General features: G+C 46.3%; 1 protein-coding gene across 1 annotated transcript in view; it reads right to left on the reverse strand.

The window, feature by feature from the left end:
• Positions 1 to 22,706, reverse strand: part of MYT1 (myelin transcription factor 1) — a 113,044-nt gene that overhangs the window by 79,598 nt on the left and 10,740 nt on the right. Inside the window, exons 3-5 of the mRNA XM_032218623.1 lie at positions 10,738 to 10,792; positions 7,639 to 7,669; positions 61 to 123 (exon numbers count right to left, since the gene is read on the reverse strand). Of these exons, the coding sequence (XP_032074514.1) occupies positions 61 to 123; positions 7,639 to 7,669; positions 10,738 to 10,792 (149 nt within the window). The remainder of the gene's footprint in view (positions 1 to 60; positions 124 to 7,638; positions 7,670 to 10,737; positions 10,793 to 22,706) is intronic.

A 22,706-nucleotide genomic window follows, 5' to 3' on the forward strand; every position in this document is an offset into this window, starting at 1 on the left:
GAACTCCCTTGCTGGGATGGCGATGGAATTAAGAGAAGCCGAACGGAGACGAAAACTCACCTCCTGTGCCTTGCGTACTTTCCTCGAATGTGCCCTGATCCATTGCATCCTGGAGTGGGACAGCTGTGTGAAGAGGGTGACACACACAAGACAGAAATAAAAGTGAGTATAATTTCCAAGGTGGCAGGGGGTGGGGGTGGGGGGTGGGAGAGGGAGAAATCAAATCAACTCAACTACAGGTGGTTCTTGACTTACAAGGCTTTAGTGACTGTTCAATGTTACAAAGGCATTGGAAAAAAAGTGAATTCGGACTGAATGAGTGAATGAATTCACACTTACAGCCTTTCCAGGATCCCCAGGGATATGGGATCACAATTGAGACAAGAATAACAATAGCACTTAGACCAGGGATGGCTATTCTTTTTCCTATCGCGTGCCAAAAGCGGGGGGAAGCACAGGGGGGTTGTGTGTGGGCATGCCCACACCAATAATCCTATGCGCGTGCCAGTGGTGGGTTTCAATTTTTTTTTAGAACAGCTTCTCTAGGTGTGGCCTGCTTTGTGGGAGTGGCTTGGCGGCCATGTGACTGGATGGGAGTGGCTTGGCGGCCATGTGACTGGATGGGAGTAGCTTGCCGGGCATGTGACTGGGTAGGCGTGGCCAACTTGCAAAATGTGGTGAAACTCACTTAACAACGCTCTGGCTTAGCAACCAAAATGTTGGCTCAGAAACTCTGGCATTTGAAGCATGCAAGTCTTAAAGCTGTCAAGTTACAAGGCCCTTGCACCCCTAACCCTTTAGGGAAAAAAACCCAGAGGTGTTCCAACTTGACAGCTTTAAGACTTCTGGACTTCAACTCCCAGAATTCCTCCTCCAGTCATGTTGGCTCAGGAACTCTGGCATTGAAGTGTGCAAGTCTTAAAGCTATCAAGTTACAAGGCCCTTGCACCCCTAACCCTTTAGGAAAAAACCCCCAGAGGTGTTCAAACTTGACAGCTTTAAGACTTGTGGACTTCATCTCTCAGAATTCCTCCTCCAGTCATGTTGGCTCAGAAACTCTGGCATTTGAAGCACGCAAGTCTTAAAGCTGTCAAGTTACAAGACCCTTACACCCCTAACCCTTTAGAAAAAAAAACCCAGTGGTGTTCAAACTTGACAGCTTTAAGACTTGTGGACTTCAACTCCCAGAATTCCTCCTCTCGCTCTTCATCTTGATGATGTGTGGACAGGGTGGGGGGGGGGAGCTGGAACCGGTTCTAAAGGGCACTGTAGATTTGTGGAACCTCTTCTATAGAAGAGGTTAGAACTGGCAGGAACCCACCACTGGCGCGCGCCCCCCTCCCACTTTTGGCTTATGATAGACCTGTTTTTTGTCCCTCAGGCTCCAGAATCTTTCTAGGAGCCTGCGTAGGGCGAAAACAGACTCCCCCGCCCCAATGGAGGCCTCCGGAGGCTTCATGAGGTTGCCCCGAAGCTTCTGGAGCACAAAAAACAGCCCACAGCGCAAACCGGAACTTCCAGTTTGTGTGTTGGATTGTTTTTTGCCCTCCGGAGGGTGAAAAATGGCCGAAAAAAGGAGGCCGAAGTCAGTTGGCCAGAGTGCACATGCGCGCTGGAGCTGATAGGGCAACGCCTTGTGTGCCCTAACAAATGGCTCCGCGTGCCACCTGTGACATGCGTGCCATAGGTTTGCCATCATGGGCTTAGACTTATATACCGCTTCGCAGTGCTTTTACAGCCCTCTCTACGCGTTTAACAGAGCCAGCCTATTGCCCCCCAACAATCTGGGGTCCTCATTTGGAAGGATGGAAGGGCTGAGTCAACCTTGAGCCAGTGAGAATCGAACTCCTGGCAGTGGGCAGAGTCAGCCTGCAATACTGGCTTCTAACCACTGCGCCACCATGGCTCTGTGCATTTGCTTGGCAAGTGGGAAGATTTACAACAGCTTGTTTAGTGACCATTCAAAGTGACAATGGCACTGAAAAACATGGCTTGTGACCCTTTTTCACACTTATGACTGTTGCGACATTCCCATGATCACATGATCAAAATTCAGACGCTTGGCAACTGACTCGTATTTATGACGGTGGAAGCGTCCTGGGGTCACGCGATCCCGTTTTGCGACCTTTGGACAAGCAAAATCAAGGGGGGAAGCCAGATTCACTTAACAACCCTGATACTAACTTAACAACTGCATCGATTCACTTAACAACCATGGCAAGAAAGGCCGTAAAATGGGGCAGAACTCACTTAACAAATAATCACCTGTAGCAACATACATTTTGGCCTCAATTGTAGTCATAAATTGAGGACAACTTGTATTTAGGACGGTTGAACCATCCCCGCGGTCCCGTAATCCTCTTTGGTGACTTTCTGACACGCCAAGCCAATGGGGAAGCTGGATTCACTGAACAACCGTGTTCCGAACTTAATAACTGAAAGGATTCACTCAACAATTGCAGCAGTGATTCGCTTAACAACGGTGGCAAGAAAGGTGGCAAAACGGGGCAAAGCTCAACCCCTGTCTTGCTTAGCGAGATAATTTTTGGGCTCGGTTGTGGTCGTAAGCCAAGGACTACCTGTACAGGGATGGTGGAGAGGCACCTGAAGGCACCAGGTGCCTCTGAAAGTGAAGTAACACCCAGGAGCATCCGAGAGAAGATAAGAGAATTAATTCCCTTCTGACATTTCCTCAGCTGCTTTTGAATTCAAAGGAGGGAAGGCAGCGGCTTTGTGATTTGCTAAAAATTAATGAAATGAGTCACCCCATTTAATTAAATGAAGGGCTCATTATAGTTTTATGAGTGTGTTTAATTAAAGATTTGCATATGTAAGAGCAGGCCTTTTAAAAGCAAGCAATTCCCACACTTAGGCTATTACGGACGGGGAATCTTATTTTATTTATGTGTTATAACAGTGATGGCAAACCTTTTCGGCCCTCCCGGAGGCTCAAAAAAAGCCTCCAGAACCTGGTGGTGGTGGTGGTGGTGGTGGTGGTGAATACGCCCCTCCCTGCTGTGGTGCAGGAGGCTGAGTAGGCCATGCCCCCATGGCTATGCCCACCCCTCCACTGGGCAGAGAACCGTTTGCTAAAATTTTTCAATCCCACCCCTGCTTATGACCGTTTCAGCATCCCAAGGGTCACGTGATTTATGTTCGGATGCTTGACAATTGACTCACATCTATGACAGTGACAGCGTCCCTGAGTCATCCCCTTTTGCGACCTTCTGACAAGCAAAGTCAATGGGGAAATCAGATTCGGTTAACAACCGTGTTACTAATTTAACAACTGCAGTAATTCACTTAACAACTGTGGCAAGAAAGATCCTAAATTGGGGCAATACTCACTTAACAAAGTTCTCACTTAGCAACATAAATTCTGGGCTCAATTGTGGTCGTAAGTCGAGGACTACCTGTATTTTTGACAGGTGCAGCTGGGGTCACGTGATCACCATTTGCAACCTTCCCAGCCATCTTCCCACAAGCAAAGTCAATGGGGGGAACATGGATTCACTTAATGACCACCTGATTCTCTTAACAACTGGAGTGTTGTTTCCTTCCTTCCCCTCCTCCCTTCGTCTTTCCTCCCTCCCTTCCACTTCCTCTTTCCTCTCTCCCTCCCTCTTCCTCTTTCCTCCCTCCCTCCCTCTTCTCCCTCCCTCTTCCTCTTTCCTCCTTCCCTCCCTCTCTCTTCCTATTCCCTCCCTCCCTTCCACTAAATGAATGGTTCTAAGTCAAGAACTCCTTGTAATATCTAAATTACAATTTTCAATCCATCAATCAAAACAGGAAGGGACCATGGAGGTCTTCTAGTCCAACCCCCTGTTCAAGCAGGAGATCCTACACCATTTCAGACAAGCGACTATCCAGTCCCTTCTTAAAGACCTCCAGTGATGGAGCACCCATAACTTTTGGAGGCAAGCTGTTCCACTGGTTGTCCTCACTGTTAGGAAGTTTCTCCTCAATTGCTTTAATTTAAGAATCCACCAGGCATCCCTGAAAACACCCCAACTTCTCAGGGTCCATGGGGCATATACAAATCCTGTGGGTCGTATAACAGAGGCTATTTCCTTCCTCATTAGAAAACCCCAGGAGTCAGAGAGCAATTGGAAGCTACCCAGTCCAACTTCCCACGGTGTTTGTACTTTGGGAAACCGGCTGTTATGCAGATTACCGAGCGCCAGGCGCATGGCTGGCCTGCCTTTTATTGTCGAGCACATCAGCAGAGGTGGCAATTGATGCCAATGACATATTTCAGGGGCAGCCTGGATGCGCACAGCCATCGCTGCAGCTGTCCCCTAAACTGCCTGATTAACTGGACAATTAATCGACTAATTGAAGCCCAGGCTGTGCCTGTGACAAAAGCATAGGAGGTGACGGAGAAAGACATTAACCATTTACAAGAAGCGGGGGGTGGGGGGAGGCCCGTGCGTTCCAAGCATGCCGAGAAATTGGCAGTGGCTACACTTGTAAGCACAGCGGGGTGTGGAAGAGAGGGTAGGATCTGGAGGGAGCCAAGCAGATGGAGTCACCTCCGTTGCCAGGTGCCACTTCGAAAAGTCTGCCCTACTTTGCAAAGAATTTGGTCTCTCTCTTGGGGGTGAAGCTAATTTGGCATTGAAGGAACCCCTCTTCTTTGAGGGATTGCCATAAAGAAAGGGGAGGGGGCTTCCATTTATTTTCCAAAGCCTCAGAAGGCAGGACAAGAAACAATGGAATACTGCTATCATGTCGTCTCTTCTTCTTTTTCCTCTTCCTCTTCCTCCCCCCCTTCTTCTTCTTCTTCTTCTTCTTCTTCTTCTTCTTCTCCTTCTCCTTCTCCTTCTCCTTCTCCCATCATCGGACGCTGGCGATCCTGTTGGCGATCTTATTTTTAACAACAGCCACAAAAAAGTGTTGCTGAGTTTTATCCAAACTGGTCCCTTAGATTTTGAAGCAGGGGTGGGTTCCTACTGGCGTTGATACCAGTTCGTGACGTGCGTTGCTCGCGCATGCGTAGTTCACTGCAAATTGTTCTGCACCTGCGCAAAGACCATTAACACATGCCAACAGCAGCAGCAGAGACCGGGGAACCGGTTCAGGGGCGTGGCCAGCCTGGGTCGCTGCTGGTTCTGCGACCCAGGCCAAATGACCACTACTGCTTCACGCGAACCGGTGCGAACCGGTAGCAACCCAACTCTTTTTTGAAGCCATGATGTTCTTCTCCTGCCTGGACCTCCTTTGCCTTCAATCTTTCCTTGGAGGGTTAAATGAAGGATGGCGTATTTTCCTGGGTGTCCGGACATCACATGTCCAAAATATTCCAGCTTTCACTTTTTATGTGGTTTTGATGATTTCCCAGGCGGCTTATCCCCTCCTGATTTCTGATCTTGTCAACCCAGCTTATACGTAACAGCTGCCTGTAAATCCACATTTCAAATGCTTCTAGTCACTTCAAGTGGTTTTCTGTCAGAAACCGACTCTCCACTCCGCAGAGCAGGATAGAAAAGATGTAGCATCCGACAAGCTTCATTTTCAGTCTTAGGCTTATGTTGTGACTGCAGAAGATCTTTTTCATTTTGAAGAATCCTGTTTGAGCTATCTCTATCCTTTTTCTTTACCTCAGCTTTCATGTAAGTTAGAACCGAGGTATGTGATCCTTTCAACTTCAACTAATGGTATTCCTCCCGAAGTGGTAAATTAATGGGGGTTCACCGAGAAAAGGGTGAATGACCAAAGCGCGCCCGACTAAACCGTGGTGACAAAACCGTGAGTTCTAAAGCGTGCCGACGAATGAGCGCTGAAGCGCGGCGACAACAGCGCAGCGACAACAGCGCGGCGACAGAAGTGCGCTGTAAACCTAACCCTAACCCTAAACCTAACCCTAAACCTAATCCTTACCTTAACTTAAATCGCGCTTCTGTCGGCGCGCTGTTGTCGCCGCGTTGATGACGTCGCATTGATGATGTCGCGGTTTTAGCGCCGCGCTTTTGTCGGGTCACGATTAATGAGTTGTTTGCTGACGGCCATGATCTTGGCTTTTGAGGCGTTAAGCTTCAAGAGGTATTTTTCAGATATTTCTGTGACTCTTTTCTCTAGACTAGCCAAACCCTTAGTTCAAAAGAAGATCAACTAAGATGATTAAAGGACTGGAGACAGAAACATATGCAAGAATTGGGTATGGCCAATCTAGAGAAAAGAAGAACTAGGGGTGACATGATAGCAGTATTCCAGTAATTGAGGGGCCACCACAAAGAAGAGGGAGTCAAGCTATTCTCCAAAGTACGTGAAGGCAAGACAAGAAACAATGGATGGAAACCAATGGAGGAGAGGAGCAACCTGGAATTAAGGAGGAATGTCCTAATAGTGGGAACAATTAATCAGTGGAATGACTTGCCTTCAAGAAGTTGTGGGTGCTCCTCCATCACTGGAGGTTTTAAAGAAGAGACTGGGCAGCCATTTGTCTGAAATGGTATAGGGCAGTGTTTCTCAACCTTGGCAACTTTTAAGTCCTGCACAGCTGGCTGGGGTATTCTGGGAGTTGAAGTCCACAGGACTCAAAGTCGCCAAGGTTGAGAAACACTGGAATAGGGTCTCCGGCTTGAGCAGGAGTAGGTTGGACTAGAAGACCTCCAAGGTCCCTTCCAAATTCTGTTATTCTGGGGCTGTGTCACAGAAGGTCCTTCGAAGGGATGTTGGAGGACCCCAAGCCACAACCCGAGCTAAGAAAACTGTGGACAGTACAGTAGCCTTCAGAAACATGGCACCTTCCAGATGTGTCCAGACTTGTCCTCGACATGCAACTATTCGTTCAGTCAGTGACGGTTCAAAGTTACAACGACACTGAAAAAACTCTGACTTAACCGTTCTCACACTGGCCGCCGTTGCAGGTTTCCCACAGTCCCGCGATCAAAATTCAGGCAACCTTAACAACTGACATGCATTTAGTATTTGCAGCATCCTGGGGTTGTGTGATCGCTGTTTTGTGGGCTTAATGACCACAAAGTCAATGGGGGAAGCCTGATTCCGTTAATGACCCCGATTCATTTAACAATAGCAGTGATTAACTTAAGAAACGCAACAAGAACCGTCACGTCCGTCAGGGGCGAAAGAGCAAGCAGATCTAATAGATCAGTTATCAGCACATCAGTTTTGGTCACCACAATATAAAAAACATGTGGAGACTCTAGAAAGAGTGCAGAGAAGAGCAACAAAGAGGATTAGGGGACTGGAGGCTAAAACATATGAGGAACGGTTGCAGGAACTGGGTAGGTATAGTTTAATGAAAAGAAGGACTAGGGGAGACATGATAGCAGTCTTCCAATATCTCAGGGGTTGCCACAAAGAAGAGGGAGTCAAACTATTCCCCAAAGCACCTGAGGGCAGAACAAGAAGCAATGGGTGGAAACTAATCAAGGAGAGAAGCAACTTAGAACTGAGGAGAAATTTCCTGACAGTTAGAACAATTAACCAGTGGAACAGAAGTTGTGAATGCCCCAACACTGGAAGTTTTAAGAAGATGTTGGATAGCCATTTGTCTGAAACAGTATAGGGGTTCCTGCCTAGGCAGGGGTTTGGACTAGAAGACCTCCGAGGTCCCTTCCAACTCTGCTACTGTATTATTGTAATAGAGATCAGATCCAGAATATGGTTCCTTACCTCAACTCCTGCCCAATGAGTTCTGCTGGTACTGCAGCAGCAACAAGGAAGAACAGAAGAAAACAAGGTCAAACAGAAAGAAGATTAAGGCAGTTTTTTGGGGGAAAATGTCACTCAGTGTAAATTGCAAACAACCTATTGCCCATGCCAAATGGTAACAACCACAACTGGTCTACACACACACACACACACACACACACACACACACGTGCATCCTGCCCCCCCGCGCATGTGGCATGACCCCCCCACATTTCCCCGTGCATGTGCATGTGACCCCCCGCGCTTCCCCTGCTTCCCCCTGCAGCCCCCCCCCCCGTACCCCCTTTTGGGCTTAGCAGGCCTCCCTGGAGCCTCCTGGGACCAAAATGGGTTACAGGGGGAGCACTGCTCTCCCCTGTGCCCCATTTTTTGGCCTAGCAAGCCCCCTTGAAGCCTCCTGGGACCAAAAATGGGCTATGGGGGGGGGGGAAGCACCGCTCCTATCTGCACCCCATTTTTTGACCTAGCAGGCCCCCTTGAAGCCTCCTGGGACCAAAAATGGGCTATGGGGGGGGGGAAGCACCGCTCCTATCTGCACCCCATTTTTTGACCTAGCAGGCCCCCTTGAAGCCTCCTGGGACCAAAAATGGGCTATGGGGGGGGGGAAGCACCGCTCCTATCTGCACCCCATTTTGGGCCTAGCAGGCCCCCTTGAAGCCTCCTGGGACCAAAAATGGCTGGTGGGGGAGAGCACTGCTCCCACCTGCACCCCATTTTGGGCCTAACAGGCCCCCTTGCAGCCTCCTGGGACCAAAAACAGGGCGAGGGAGCCTTGTACCCCCCCCCCCCCCCGTGCTCTTCCTACCCCCAGTGCTCTCCCTTTCCCCGCGCATGGAGCCGAGCTGGGGCGATGGCTCACGTGCCCGCAGAGAGTTCTCTGCATCGCCGATATATCTTAATTTGAATCCTTTGATCATGCTTACGCTACTGTGGTCCGTTCAAATCTCGTTCCATAAATTCAATCCTCGATTTACAACAGTTCATTTATCGATCATTCAAGGTTTACAACGGCAGTGGGAAAAGAGAGTTTATGACTGTTTTTCGCGTTTACGATTGCTGTGGCATCCCGGTGGTCACGTGATCAAAATTCAGACGCTGGGCAACCGGTTCACATTTATGACGGGTTGCAGTGTCCCGGGGTGCTGGGATCCCCTTCGGCGACCTTCCGACACGCAAAGTCCATCGGGAAGCCAGATTGGATTAACAACTGGGTTATTAACAAATGCAGGGATTCACTTAACAACGGGGGCAAGAAAGGTCGTAAAATGGGGCAAATGTCTCACTTAACAGCATAGACTTTGGGCTCCACTATGGTTGAGGACTATCTGTACTGAGGCAGCATTTATTTTATTTTATTTTTTTTGCAAATCTTATGGTCTGAATATTCAGTTGCTCATTCCTCCTGGTTTAATAACCAGCCCAATTAATATTTCTGGAAAATGCAGTCCCTGGATTTATGACGTATGAGCATTGCAATTGGCCCAACAAAGGAGATGCCCTCCTGTGGCAACGGGGTCCATCTACTTATTTAGATGAATGACCCAATGTAGCCACCACTGATTTGGGGTTAATTTGCTGCAGCTTCTGGGACAGGAAACTGAAATATTGTCATGGACTCTTGCCTGATCTGTTTGCATTAGAGAACTACTTCCAAATGGGATAGGAGAGGCCTTGAGAATGGAGTTTTGCTCCTGGGCCTTTTTTATTTCATACATTCTCATTGCAACTCTGCAATGATGTCTGTCTGTCTGTCTGTCTGTCTGTCTGTCTGTCTCTGTCTCTGTCTCTTTATCTATCTCTCTATCTCTGTCTCTATCTATATATGTCTCTGTCTATCTATCTGTCTATCTGTCTATCTGTCTATCTGTCTGTCTGTCTATCTATCTATCTATCTATCTATCTATCTATCTATCTATCTATCTATCTATCTATCTATCTATCTATCTATCTATCTACCTACCTACCTACCTACCTACCTACCTACCTACTCTGTTTTCTCCCAAAATAAGACCTCCCCAGATAATAAGCCCAATCGGGCTTTTGAGTGCATGCCCTAAAATAAGCCCTCCCCAAAAATATTGCAACACAGCAGCAGCCATGAGGTGACCACGCTTGCCGCCTCCTGCACCTCAAAAATAATAAGACCTCTCTGAAAATAAGGCCAAGCACTTATTTCGGGGGTCAAAAGAAAATAAGACCCTGCCTTATTTTCAGGGAAACACGGTATTTATCTATCATCTATCGATCTTCTATCTATCTCCCTTCCTTCTTTCCTTCTCATCTCTTTCTTTTCTCATTCATTTCATTCATTGTAACTTCAAACTTCCTTCATTTCTTTGTTCCTTCCTTCGTTCCTTCCTCCATTTCGTTCCTTCCTTCTTCCCATTTCCTTGCTTCTTCCTTTCCATCCCCTTCCCTCCCTCCCCTTTCTTTCTCCCCCCTCCCTTTCCTTCCTTCTTCCCATTTCCTTGCTTCTTTTTTTCATCCCCTCCCTCCCTTTCTCTCTTTTTCTTTCCTTCCTTCCTTCCTTCCTTCCTTCCTTCCTTCCTTCCTTCCTTCCTTCCTTCCTTCCTTCCTCTGTCTCTCTCCTTCCTTCCTTCCCTCCCTTCCTTTTGCTTCCAAAGCCTGAAAATAAACAGACATCCAACTCAAGAGTTAACCACTTATTTCTCCTCCACTCCCTATACCCATCTGCCTCCCATTCTTCCATGCCGCTTCCCCTCCCAGCCAAATGCAAAACTTTAAAGTCTCAGGCTGTGATAAAAGCAGCCTGTAGTTGTGTAGCAAATCAGCCGTGTATGGCTGGTTTTTAAAGAAGAAAAAGGAGCGAGGGAGGAATTAGAGAAATGACTGGAACGTCGGTCTCTGGGTTGAACGGCCGTTTGAGTCCTTTGCCAAAGCAATCTGTTGGGAATAATTGGGAAGGGGATGTGGCTGTGCACAAACTACACACAGAAACCCACAAGGCCTTATCCTCAGGCAGGATTCCATTCAGACCAACGTGTTTGAACCATCTGCACCACCCCTGTTTCCACATGGAGAATAGAACAAAACGCTTACCTCTAATTGCCTTCGACCGTGTTCGTGCTCGTTTGTCATCATTCTCTAAACTCATCTGGAATCCAACAACAATAGAATTTAACATTGTGTTCAATAAAAAAAGCGTTTTACAGTCAAAGTTAAGGTGTTTCTGTAAAATTAGGTAAAGGTTCCCCCTTGCACATATGTGCTAGTCGTTCCTGACTCTAGGGCAGTGTTTCTCAACCTTGGCAACTTGAAGATGTCCGGACTTCAACTCCCAGAATTCCCCAGCCAGCATTTGCTGGGAGGGGAATTCTGGGAGTTGAAGTCCGGACATCTTCAAGTTGCCAAGGTTGAGAAACACTGCTCTAGGGGACGCTGCTCATCTCTGTTTCAAAGCCGAAGAGCCAGCGCTGTCCGAAGACGTCTCCGTGGTCATGTGGCCGGCATGACTAAATACCCAAGGGACACGGAACGCTGTTCCCTTCCCACCAAAGGTGGTCCCTATTTTTCTACTTGCATTTTTTACGTGCTTTCGAACTGCTAGGTTGGCAGAAGCTGGGACAAGGAACGGGAGCTCCCTCCGTTACGTGGTGCTAGGGATTCGAACCGCCGAACTGCCGACCTTTCTGATCGACAAGCTCAGGGTCTTAGTCAGTGAGCCACTGCGTCCCTCTTCAACTTACAACACTTCAAAAAGGCTGTGGTGGGCGCAGTGGTTAGAATGCAGTGTCGCAGGCTAACTCTGCCCACAGCCAGGAGTTAAATTCTCACTGGCTCAAGGTTGACTCAGCCTTCCGTCCTTCGGAGGTGGGTAAAACGAGGACTCAGATTGTTGGGGGCAAGAGGCTGACTCTGTAAACCATTTAGAAAAGGCTGTAAAGCACTGTGAAGTGGTATGTAAGTCTAAATGCTATTGCTATTTAGTGATTTAGTATTTAGCAATACTATTTAGTATTTCTGTAAAATTGGGACGGCCCAAAGAAAGTGGGAAAGGCTTTAAGCCAAGGTGGGGTCCAACCAGAGGTGGGTTCCTATCAGTTTGCACCTATTCGGTAGAAGCGGTTCGTCAAATCTACCGAACCGGTTAGAAGAGGTTCCACCAGTGGACCCGGAAAGCAGGCCACACCTACAGAAGAGGTTCCAACATTTTTTGAAACCCACCACTGGTCCATGGATAGGATTATTCTGCACTATCATGCTCATATTTATAAAACTCAGTGCCTCTGTGAAAGGTAAGGATGACTACTGCGTTTGTGGTGCAATCAGAACATTGCGTGTGTTGAAGTTGTTTTAACGCAAACCAAAGATGCCTTTTAAAAAACAAGTTTACATCATGTTCTTATGCAGCCAGTGCTGTGTGTGAGGTAATTTAAGGTGGTTCTGACAAGTGTCGTCGGCATCTTCATATCCGGTCACATGGGCGGCAAGCCACTCCCATCCGGTCACATGGGTGGCAAGCCACTCCCACAAAGGAGGCCACACCCAAAGAGTAGGTTCAAACAATTTGAAATAAACATAAATAAAGTCTCTGGCAAAAAGGTTACGCAGCAGAATGCAAAACAAAGAGCTCTTACAGCAAAACCAGGTTTACAGAAAGAAAGCAAATCACTTATCCAAGTGTCTCTCACAAACAAACCACGACCGATGAACGACGAACCACGAATGAACGTTGACTTCTGCAACCAGGGCGTGGCACCATCAGTCCTTTTATCTCCAGAAGACGACACTAACGAGCAACAGCTGGAGCGATATTCCTGCATCCCGACTCAACTCACAGCAAACTTCTGTTGAGTCACATCAGGTCGCTAAGTGAGCCGTTGTAAGTCGAGGGCTACCTGTAGCCACCCTCCCTCCCTTCAACATACGGATGTCCGCAATAGGTGGAATATGCCGATATTTGCAGAATGCTTATCACACGTTTGACTTATACCCACCCCCTCCTCCCTGAGATCTAATTTCAACCACTCATGGTTAATTTTGATATTTGATGTCAACGTTTGATACCTGGTCGTACTTTATAGCAGCTGTGTCATCTGGCTTTGTATTTCACCATTTGAGAGCTTATTACAGTTCACCTTGTCATGCTTTCAAAAGGGAAATAATTTTTTAAAAATCCAAGGAACCTAAGAAAATAATTCTTTTTTTTTTTTTAAATGGCCATGTAAGGGGTTTTTTTTGCCAGTCAAAAGAACTAAATAGGTTGCCTCTCCACAGTAGGGACAGAATCAAACAGGGTGCATGGGAATCGGCAAGATATCTAAATGACCTGATCTCCCCAAAACAAAGAATAGCTTTCTTCAGAGCCAGATTTAACATTCTTCCTTCAGCACTCCTCCAGGGCAGGTATAAGATAACACCTATAGCAGAATGGGTTTGTATATGTGGTAAAGGAGAAGTGGAAGATATCTCACATGTTCTATTACACTGCGAGCTATACAGAGTTTGTAGGTCTGCACATATTCTCCCCTTCTTAGAGAGATTGCCAGGGAGGGCAGACAATTTTTATCTAGGCTTTCTCCTCCAGGACACAAACCCGGCTACCACGTATACAGTGGCAAAGTTCTGTGTTGCTGCAATGTCCACAAGAAAAAAAATTGGCTACAGAAGTATAGTTGTCATCTGGTACCAATTATTTGGACATATCTCTAACAATTTCTGGACCATTGTATTTACTCCCGTACTTATTGGCTTTTTCACCCAGGTAAACCAGGGAGTGACCCAAACAATTTGAGAACATGTATGTTATTTTCCACTTTTAACATCAATACTTTTTAATTATATTTTAATGTCAGTACTTTTTAACATATTGTAAAAACTAATGTGTATTGGTGGTCCTTTGACCGTAATAAAGATTTACCTTACCTTACCTTGCCAGTCAAAAAGCAAATTTGAATGTTAAACTCTTCTAAAAAGTTGGCAAAGTTTGGAAGGTTTAAGGATAAACCTTTGATCCTTGTGGGGCTTATTTAAACAGCTCTAAAGTCAAGTATTCCTGATTTATTTTAGACGTTTCTTTTAATCTTCTTTAATGGAATGCTCACATACATGTTCATGCCTGCAGGGCAATACAGAGGCAATACATTTGATCAATCCACAGCTTAAACAATAGAACAAAGGATAATAGGGATGGAAAGGACCTTGGAGGTCTTCTAGTCCAACCCCCTGCTCAAGCAGGAAACCTTATAACTGTGATGGCGAACCAGTTCACACCTATTTGGGAGAACCGGTTCTTAACTTTCTAAGAGGTTCAGAGAACCGATTGTTGGAAGAAATCTTCTTTTGTTTTTTCCCCGCTTTATAGGGCTAATCCTGTACGGAGGCAGGAGGGAAACATTCTGGTGTTGTTTCTAGCTTAATCTTTATTGCGCTGCTTACAGAAACTGCCTCTCCGGTTAACCCTTATTACATTGTAACGGCTAAGGCAAAGCGCCTATCGACCTGAGTAATGTTGAGTTGGCCATGCCCACACGGTCACATGACCACTAAGCCCCGCCTACCCACCTGGTCATTAGGACAGAGAACCGGTTGTTAAATTATTTGAATCCCACCACTGTGGCGAACCTATGGCATGGGTGCCACAGGTGGCAAGCGAAGCCATATCTGAGGGCACGCAAGGCGTTGCCCTATGCCAGCTCCAGCCCGCATACGTGCGCTGGCCAGCTGATTTTTGGGTGGACCTGCCAGCATGGCAGTGGGAGATTGGACCATGTGATGGGCTTGTGGGTGTGGGGGGCAAAATCTTCAACTTTCATCTGGGTGGGGAAAACTGGGAAGCTGTCAGACTCGGGTTTTCCCAGATGTGCCAACATGGCTCTCTTAATAAATTGGAACTTTGAGGAATCTTTTGCCTTGGACTCTGATTTAATTTTGGATGCTATTTGGAACCCTGACATTGAGAAATAAATAGGGACAGAATGCATACATTGAGTATCCAATTCAAGACACTTCCTTGCCGGCAATCAACATTGAAGTAAAACAAAGATTAACCTCAAGATTAATATTAGATCAACAATCAAACAGTAAACAAGACCCCAGTCTAGAAATTACCAATTCAGACAATCAAACAATAAACAAGTGTCTAATAGCAATAGTACTTAGACTCATATACCGCTTCACAGCCTTCTCCAAGCGTTTTACAGAATCAGCTATTGCCCCCAACAATTTTGGTCCTTGTTTTACTGACCTCAGAAGGAGGGAAGGTTGAGTCCACCTTGAGCCGGTCAGAATCGAACTCCTGGCAGTCAGCAAAGGGAGCCTACAATACCGCATTCTAACCACTCCAGCCACCACAGCTAACCAAGGAATCTCCAAGAAATCCTCCCACCAACACTGATAGGGCCAGCCACTTGTCTATAAACAGAAAGCAAACCCTACTGCCTTTTAATCCTGATGATGTTACCTTGTTGGGTAATGAAACGTCCACACAGAAGCAATCAAGCATACAATTCGAAACAGGAATGAAGTAGGAGGGAGAAGATCTCTGAATCTTAGGGAGGTGTTGCTGGAAAGGTAAAGTGTGCACAAAAGGTTATCAAGCTATATATGACCCTTAGAAGGAGATGCTCTTCCATAAAACAGCCACATGTATTATGAACAAGATATCCTGGTTGATCACCACTTAAGTATGAGCTAGCAGTGGTATAGAGGGACGCAGTGGCTCAGTGGTTAAGATGCTGAGCTTGTCAATCAGGAAGGTTGGCAGTTCGGTGGTTCGAATCCCTAGTACTGTGTGACGGAGTGAGCTCCTGTTACTTGTCCCAGCTTCTGCCATCCTAGCAGTTCGAAAGCACGTAAAAAATGCAAGTAGAAAAATAGGAACCACCTTTGGTGGGAAGGTAACAGTGTTCCGTGCACCTTTGGCGTTTAGTCATGCCGGCCACATGATCACGGAGACGTCTTCGGACAACGCTGGCTCTTTGGCTTTGAAACGGAGATGAGCACCGCCCCCTAGAGTCGAGAACAACTAGCACATATGTATGAGAGGTACCTTCACCTTTAGCAGTGCTATGCAACTGCTAAACAGGGAAATGCTTGGAGATGGATTAATTCAAACAGAGTCCCAACTTCGCAATCAATGACTTGAAAAGATCCCATTTGAAATACAACGATGTACTCTTATTATTATTTATTTAAATAATAATTCGTTATTTTTAAAAAATAACTGAAGGTAGTGAACATATCCAGAACTCCTTTATTTTCTTGCTTTCCTCACAACAACCCTGTGAAGTGCGTTGGACCAAGAGGGAGGGACTGGCCCAAAGTTGTCAAGCGGGCTTGCATACCTACGGTGGGACTAGAACTCACTATCTCCTGGTGATTGGCCCAAAGTCATCCTGCTAGCTTTCATGCTTAAGGTGGGACTAGAACTCACAGTCTCCTAGGGATTGGCCCAAAGTCACCCAGCTAGCTTCCATGCCTAAAGCGGAACTAGAATTCACAGTCTCCTGGTGATTGGCCCAAAGTCACCCAGCTAGCTTCCCTGCCTAAGGCGGAACTAGAATTCACAGTTGATTGATGATTGGCCCAAAGTCACCCAACTAGCTTTCATGCCTAAAGTGGAACTAGAATTCACAGTCTCCTGGTGATTGGCCCAAAGTCACCCAGCTAGCTTCCCTGCCTAAGGCGGAACTAGAATTCACAGTTGATTGATGATTGGCCCAAAGTCACCCAGCTAGCTTTCATACCTAAGGCGGGACTAGAATCCCCTGTCAATTGGCGACTGGCCCAAAGTCACCTAGTGAGTTTTCGTCCCTAAGACAGGACTAGAACTCACGGCCTCCCACTTTCTAGCCTGACGCCTCAACCACCATGGCTCTTGAGCAGAAAATAAACTTACTTTAGACCCGTTTCCCAAAGACTGCAGTGGCGGGAAAAGAGCAGAATTCCCTAGCGGTCTCTCCTAACTCCTTCCCAACCTTCTTTACACGGAGAGCCACGGTTATTATTTTTCTACTGAGGGGCGATCCATGTTCTGGGTGTCTGCAAATGTCTTTCTGCCAACCCCCCCTTCCCCGATGCCCGTCTTTTCCCCTCCTTGCAGCCAGGATGACAGGCTGCATTTTCCTGCAGAGCCCATCACCAACAGAGGTGGATAGATGTCATACATCACAACCCCCCCCCCATTGTTTGGGTTTAAAATGCTGAAGGGTGACAAAATGCCCGGAGGGCCAGCTCCGCCAATCGAGTAGCTGGGATGAAATTTCCATGCATATTATCCTCTCTCACGTATGGTAATCTTCCATGATGAACCCACTACGATGCACCCTTTGTGGATTTGCTGATAGTGGGGGGAGAAAGGCGAAGGAAATAAAAACAGATCCATAATTTATGCACCCTGTCAGGCCCGGGCCCTGGCCGATACCATCCCTTCTGAGCCTCCGTGTTTATTACAACCACTCCAATAACCCAAGAAGACAATTACTATAATTTCTATTTTTTAAAGCCTCGATTCCCTCTGGACCAATGGGCTTCTCCTTAAAGTGTGGAGAGGAGCAGGTGTCAAAAGGACTTCATTACATTTACGAGCCTTTCAAATATGCCATTCCTGGCGTTCGCCAGAGTTAATGCCTTCCGATGCACGCCTCACAATAGAATTAATATTTTTGATTGCCGGGTGGCTGGGCGCGAGATGCCTTCCCCTCTTCCCCCCCCCCCCCCAACCTCCCCGCCCCCTTTGAAATGAAATCTCGCCCGGGTTTCCTTTGTTTTGTCAGTTTTCCCATGGAAATTGGCAAACATTGGGCTGCCTTTCATGCATTGCTTTGGCAATTTGCTCCTCGGGCAGGAAAAGGAAAAGGAAAGGAGGAAAACAGGGGAGGGAAGGAGGGAGGAAAAAGAAAAAGACAATGAACAAGCAAGCAAGCAAGCAAGCAAGAAAAATAAGGAAGAGAGGAGTAAAGAAGGAAGGGAAGAAGGAAGGAGAGAGTGAAGAAGAAAAGCAAGGAAAGGAAGGAAGATAAATGTTAATATCCATCCAGTTAGGAATCTAAAGATACTATTGGACTTTCTGCAAATCTCTTCTTTTCACTGATCCATTCATCCACCCATCCTTCTTTCTTTCTTTCCTTCCTTCCTTCCTTCCTTTCTTTCCTCCCTCCCTTCGCCTTTCCTGTCCTCTCTTTTCCTTCCTTCCTTTCCCCCCTACCTTCTCCTTTCCCCTTCCATCTTTTCCTTATTTAATTTCCTTCCTTCCTTTCCCCCCTCACTTCTCCTTTCCCCTCCCCTTTTCCTTCCTTCCTTTCCCTCCTTTCCTTTCCCCTCTGCTCTTTTCCTTCCTTCCTTCCTTCCCCTCCCTTCCCCTCCCCCTTTTCCTTCTTCCTTCCTTCCTTCCTTCCTTTCCCCCCTCTCTTCTCCTTTCCCCTCCCCTCTTTTCCTTCCTTCCTTCCTTTCCCCCTCCTTTCTCCTTTCCTCTCCCCTCTTTTCCTTCCTTCCTTTCCCCCCTCCCTTCTCCTTTCTCCTTCCCTCCTCTTTTCCTTATTTATTTATTTCCTTCTTTCCTTTCCTCCTCCTTTCTCCTTTCCTCTCCCCTCTTTTCCTTCCTTCCTTTCCCTCCCTTCTCCTTTCCCCTCTGCTCTTTTCCTTCCTTCCTCCCTCCCTTCCTTTCCCCCTCCTTTCTCCTTTCCTCTCCCCTCTTTTCCTTCCTTCCTTCCTTCCTTCCTTCCTTCCTTCCTTCCTTCCTTCCTTCCTTCCTTCCTTCCCCTTACCACTATTTTGGGACTGCATTTTATAAGCAACCAAAACAACAGCCCACACAGAATGTGTTCCATGTCAAGGCACGCTCCCCGCACGCACATGGCTCTGTTGCTCGCACATTTGTTCCTGTGGCTCCCAGCTGTGGTTTCATAGATCTCTTCTGCCTTTTTTCCTCTCTGTTGTATTCCCCCCCCCCTCTTCTCTTTAGGGCCCTTCCAGCTGCTTGATTTAAATTCTCCTGACATTCCTCCCTTGGTGAGTTTTGTTCACAGCTGAGTTAACTAGCAGTTGGCTTACTTAACCCACCCCACCTCATTTTACCCTCCCAGTTTCTCTGCCAAAGTCACCCCCCCCCCACCACCACTCCAATGTGACAAGAACAGTTGTGTCCCTGCTTCAAAATCTTGGAAGCGCATCCATTAGAAGCCACTCTTCAGTCCTCTCCAGGCCTCAAATTAAATTTTACTGCTGTGTAATAAACAGCCTAACAAGGCTTGGCTGTCAGTTTTCATTTGCATAAACAAACGGTGCAAATAAAACATTTAACTGCAAACTATCAAAAGTGCTCACCGTGATGGGGAGGAAGGAGATGGGAAAACTGGCCAGGGACAGAGAGTAGAAAAGGGTACAATGGTGGTTGTGGCATTGTGAAGTCCTCATAGTTGTTTGGTGTGTTTGTGGGCTTTGATTGTGGTCAGTGGCTGCCATACACCCTATTCAGGTATCGAGGGAGAGAATGATACTGTGAGGGCCAAGAAAAGAGTCATCGCAAAAGTGCTTTTTCCAAGAAAAACCCGGCTTTCTGGTTTCTCTTTGAAGATGTTTTGCTTCTCATCCAAGAAGCTTCTTCAGCTCTGACTGGATAGTTGAATATAGAATGGAATGCTTTATTTGGCCAAGTAGACAAGGAATTGTGCCTCTGGTTCAAAAGCATTCTGTGTGCGTGCAAAGCAACAGAATAAGAATAATTATAATGCCAGGAAAAGGTGGAATGTAGAAGATAATAAGGATACTAATAATTATATTATTATTGATAATAATAAGGATAATACCACATTGACACTACATGGGTTAACGACATTAGGCAGTACGGAAACAATTAAATGTTCAGAGTTATTATTCAGAGTAATAGTTGGAAGGGGCCTTGGAGGTCTTCTAGTCCAACCCCCTGCTTAGTCAGAAACACTATACCGTTTCAGACAAATGGTTATCCAACACCTTCTTAAAGACTTCCAGTGTTGGGACTTTCACAACTTCTGGAGGCAACTTCTGTTCCACTGATTGTTCTCACTGTCAGGAAATTTCTCCTTAGTTCTAAGTTGCTTCTCTCCTTGATGAGTTTCCACCCATTGCTTCTTATTCTACCCTCAGGTGCTTTGGAGAATAGTTTGACTCCCTCTTCTTTGTGGCAACCCCTGAGATATTGGAACACTGCTATCATGTCTCCTCTAGTCCTTCTTTTCATTCAACTTGACATATCCAGTTCCTGCAACCCTTCTTCATATGTTTTAGTCTCCAGTCCCCTAATCCTCTTTGTTGCTCTTCTCTGCACTCTTTCCAGAGTCTCCACCTCTTTTCTACATCGTGGTGACCACAACTGAATGCAGGATTCCAAGTGTGGCCTTCCCAAGGCATCATAAAGTGGTATTAACACTTCAAGTGATCTTGATTCTATCCTTCTGTTTATGCAGCCTAGAACTGTGTTGGCTTTTTGGATGGCTGTGGAATGGAAGTATTTATACTCCTTGAAGACAGCTGGTCATTTGCATCTTTTTTAGAGAGTCATTGAGGCCACCTGGAGGTTCATCTCTGTCCTCAGGGTGACCTGAGTGGTGCAAATGGGTTTGTGGAATCTTCTTGGAACTGCTGAAAGGACTGCGTTGTAGACTGGAGATAGATGGTGTTGTATCCCTGAGAGAAGGCTGTTCAGTTTTGACAATGATAGCCTCTCTGACCCCTCTTTCAAACCAGCGGTCTTCTCTGTCCAAAATATGTGGACTATGCTGTCTTCAAAATAGTGGCCTTTGTCCTTTAAATACAGGTGGACTGAAGAAGTTTCTTGGATGAGAAGCAGGGGTGGGTTTCAACCGGTTCGCGGCGGTCCCTGCGAACCGGTTGGTTGGCGAACCCGGAAGTAAGTAACTTCCGGGAACGGCGAAGGGCCCACCGGCCCGCCCGCACTCCTTACCCGGTTTTGACGAGTTCTGCGCTTCCACGCATGCGCAGGACGCATACAGCGCCTGCGCGATCCTCCAGGAGCAGCTGGAGCATCGCACAGACGCTAGTACGCATGCGTGCACCGCGCGTGTGCACGAGGACGCCGCCAGCCCCGTTCCAACCGAACCGGTTGGAACGGGGCAAGAAACCCACCCCTGATGAGAAGTGAAATGTCCTCAAAGAAAAACTAGAAAGTAGATAAGAAGTGGGAGTGGGGGGGGGGGTGTCAGTTAGTCTAAGGTGGCAGGCTGAACCAAAGTAGGCCTCAAGCCTGAACCAAACTAGGGTTTCATGATATTAAAGCTTTAACTGTTCATATAGTTGCCCACTCTCATGGCCTTCAGGAAGGCTGTTAAAACCTGGCTCTTCCGGCAGGCCTGGGGCTGTTGACCTTATTGAAAGGTCCAGCCCCGACTAGAACGAATGTGTGTTGTGAATTTTAAATTATTATTATTTTTTTTTTCCTTTTTCTTTTTTCTTTCGCTTTGTAAGCCGCCCAGAGTCCTGCGGGATTGGGCGGCCTATAAATTTAATAAATAATAATAGTAATATAGAAATGGCAAGGTTTGCTTTTAGGACATAGTGCGGTTAGACACGGGTTAGAAGGAAGTCTGCACATGAAATAATTCTGAAGTAAAACATCTATTTTAGCCCATCTGCTGGCTTGGCTGTTAATCTTTTTGGTAGACACATATTATTAGTTCCTCAAAATATGAGCTATGCATGTCCGTTAGCTGACCCATGTATTATGACATCCTGTAAACATACTTTCTGTAACTCAAGGGCAAATCTTGAGGGGTGTTTCCAAAACTAACAGATGGCTTTAGCTGAAAGCGATAAACTATATAAGGAAGTTCCTGAATGTCACTCAATGTTCAGGCCATTTATTCTTTGCTATGAACCTGCGCAAATAAACTATTCCTTCTCTGAAGAGCTGGCTTGTGTGTCCCGTCTTTTCTACAACAAATCAAGGCTAGCCTCTGAGCCAGATTAAATTACTATGGATTTTCTAAAATCGCTTCCATAAAAGAGAATATTTGCAGTTCAGGGTTGAAACAAGATGGGCAGCAAATACATTTAAAACAAACGAACAAGCAAATAAATAAACTGAACAGTTTATTTAACTCTGTTATTCCGTTCAAAGCCTGACTACCAAATGAACTCAGTCGTACAATATATTGAGCTGTAAACTTCATGATCACATGAGCTGGGTGTGGATCCTACACCAAGGCCCGTCACATACCTATGCCTCCAACCAACATCAAAACTAAATAAACAAACCATGATGCCACAGTGCAGTTCCTCAGATGATAACTGATCTGGGCATGAGTGCTGGTAAGCAGCCAAAAGGACTTTTGTGCATTTGCTGTGTGGTGTGTCACTGTACAACTTGATTGGCTTCAACACTGGAAACCCAGCTGATGGGAGTTAGTCTACTATCAACTCTACTCTAGGAAATGACTTAATCCAGCAATCCAGAGCAGAGTGTAAAGGAATCACAGAATAACAGAATTGGAAGGGACCTTGGAGGTCTTCTAGTCCAACCCCCTGCTCAAGCAGGATTCCCTATACTATTTCAGATAAATAATTGTCCAATCTCTTCTGGAAAACCTCCAGTGATGGAGCATCTACCAATTCTGACAGCAAGCCGTTTCATTGATTAATTGTTTCTCACTGTTAGGAAATTTCTCCTTAGTTCTAGGTTGCTTCTCTCCTTGGTTAGTTTCCATCCATTGTTTCTCATCTTCCTTTTTGGTGCTTTGGAAAATAGGTTGACCTCCTCTTCTTTGTGATAGCCCCTCAACTATTGAAACATTGATATCATATCTCCCATAGTCCTTCTTTTAGCTAGATTAGACATATCCAATTCCTGCAACTGTTCTTCATATGTTTTAGCCTCATCATCTTTTTTGCTCTTATCTTTCCAGACTCTCAACATCGTTTTTATAGTGTGGTGACCCAAACTGGATGCAGTATTCTAGGTGTGGCCTTATTAAGGCTTTATAGAATGGTACTAATTTCTCATGCGATCTTGATTCAATCTCTCTATTAATGACATTTAGGATTGCATTGCCTGTAATTATAGATTTAATCTT

The sequence above is a fragment of the Thamnophis elegans genome, chromosome 5 (genome assembly GCF_009769535.1).
Source record: "Thamnophis elegans isolate rThaEle1 chromosome 5, rThaEle1.pri, whole genome shotgun sequence".
NCBI lineage: Eukaryota > Metazoa > Chordata > Lepidosauria > Squamata > Colubridae > Thamnophis > Thamnophis elegans.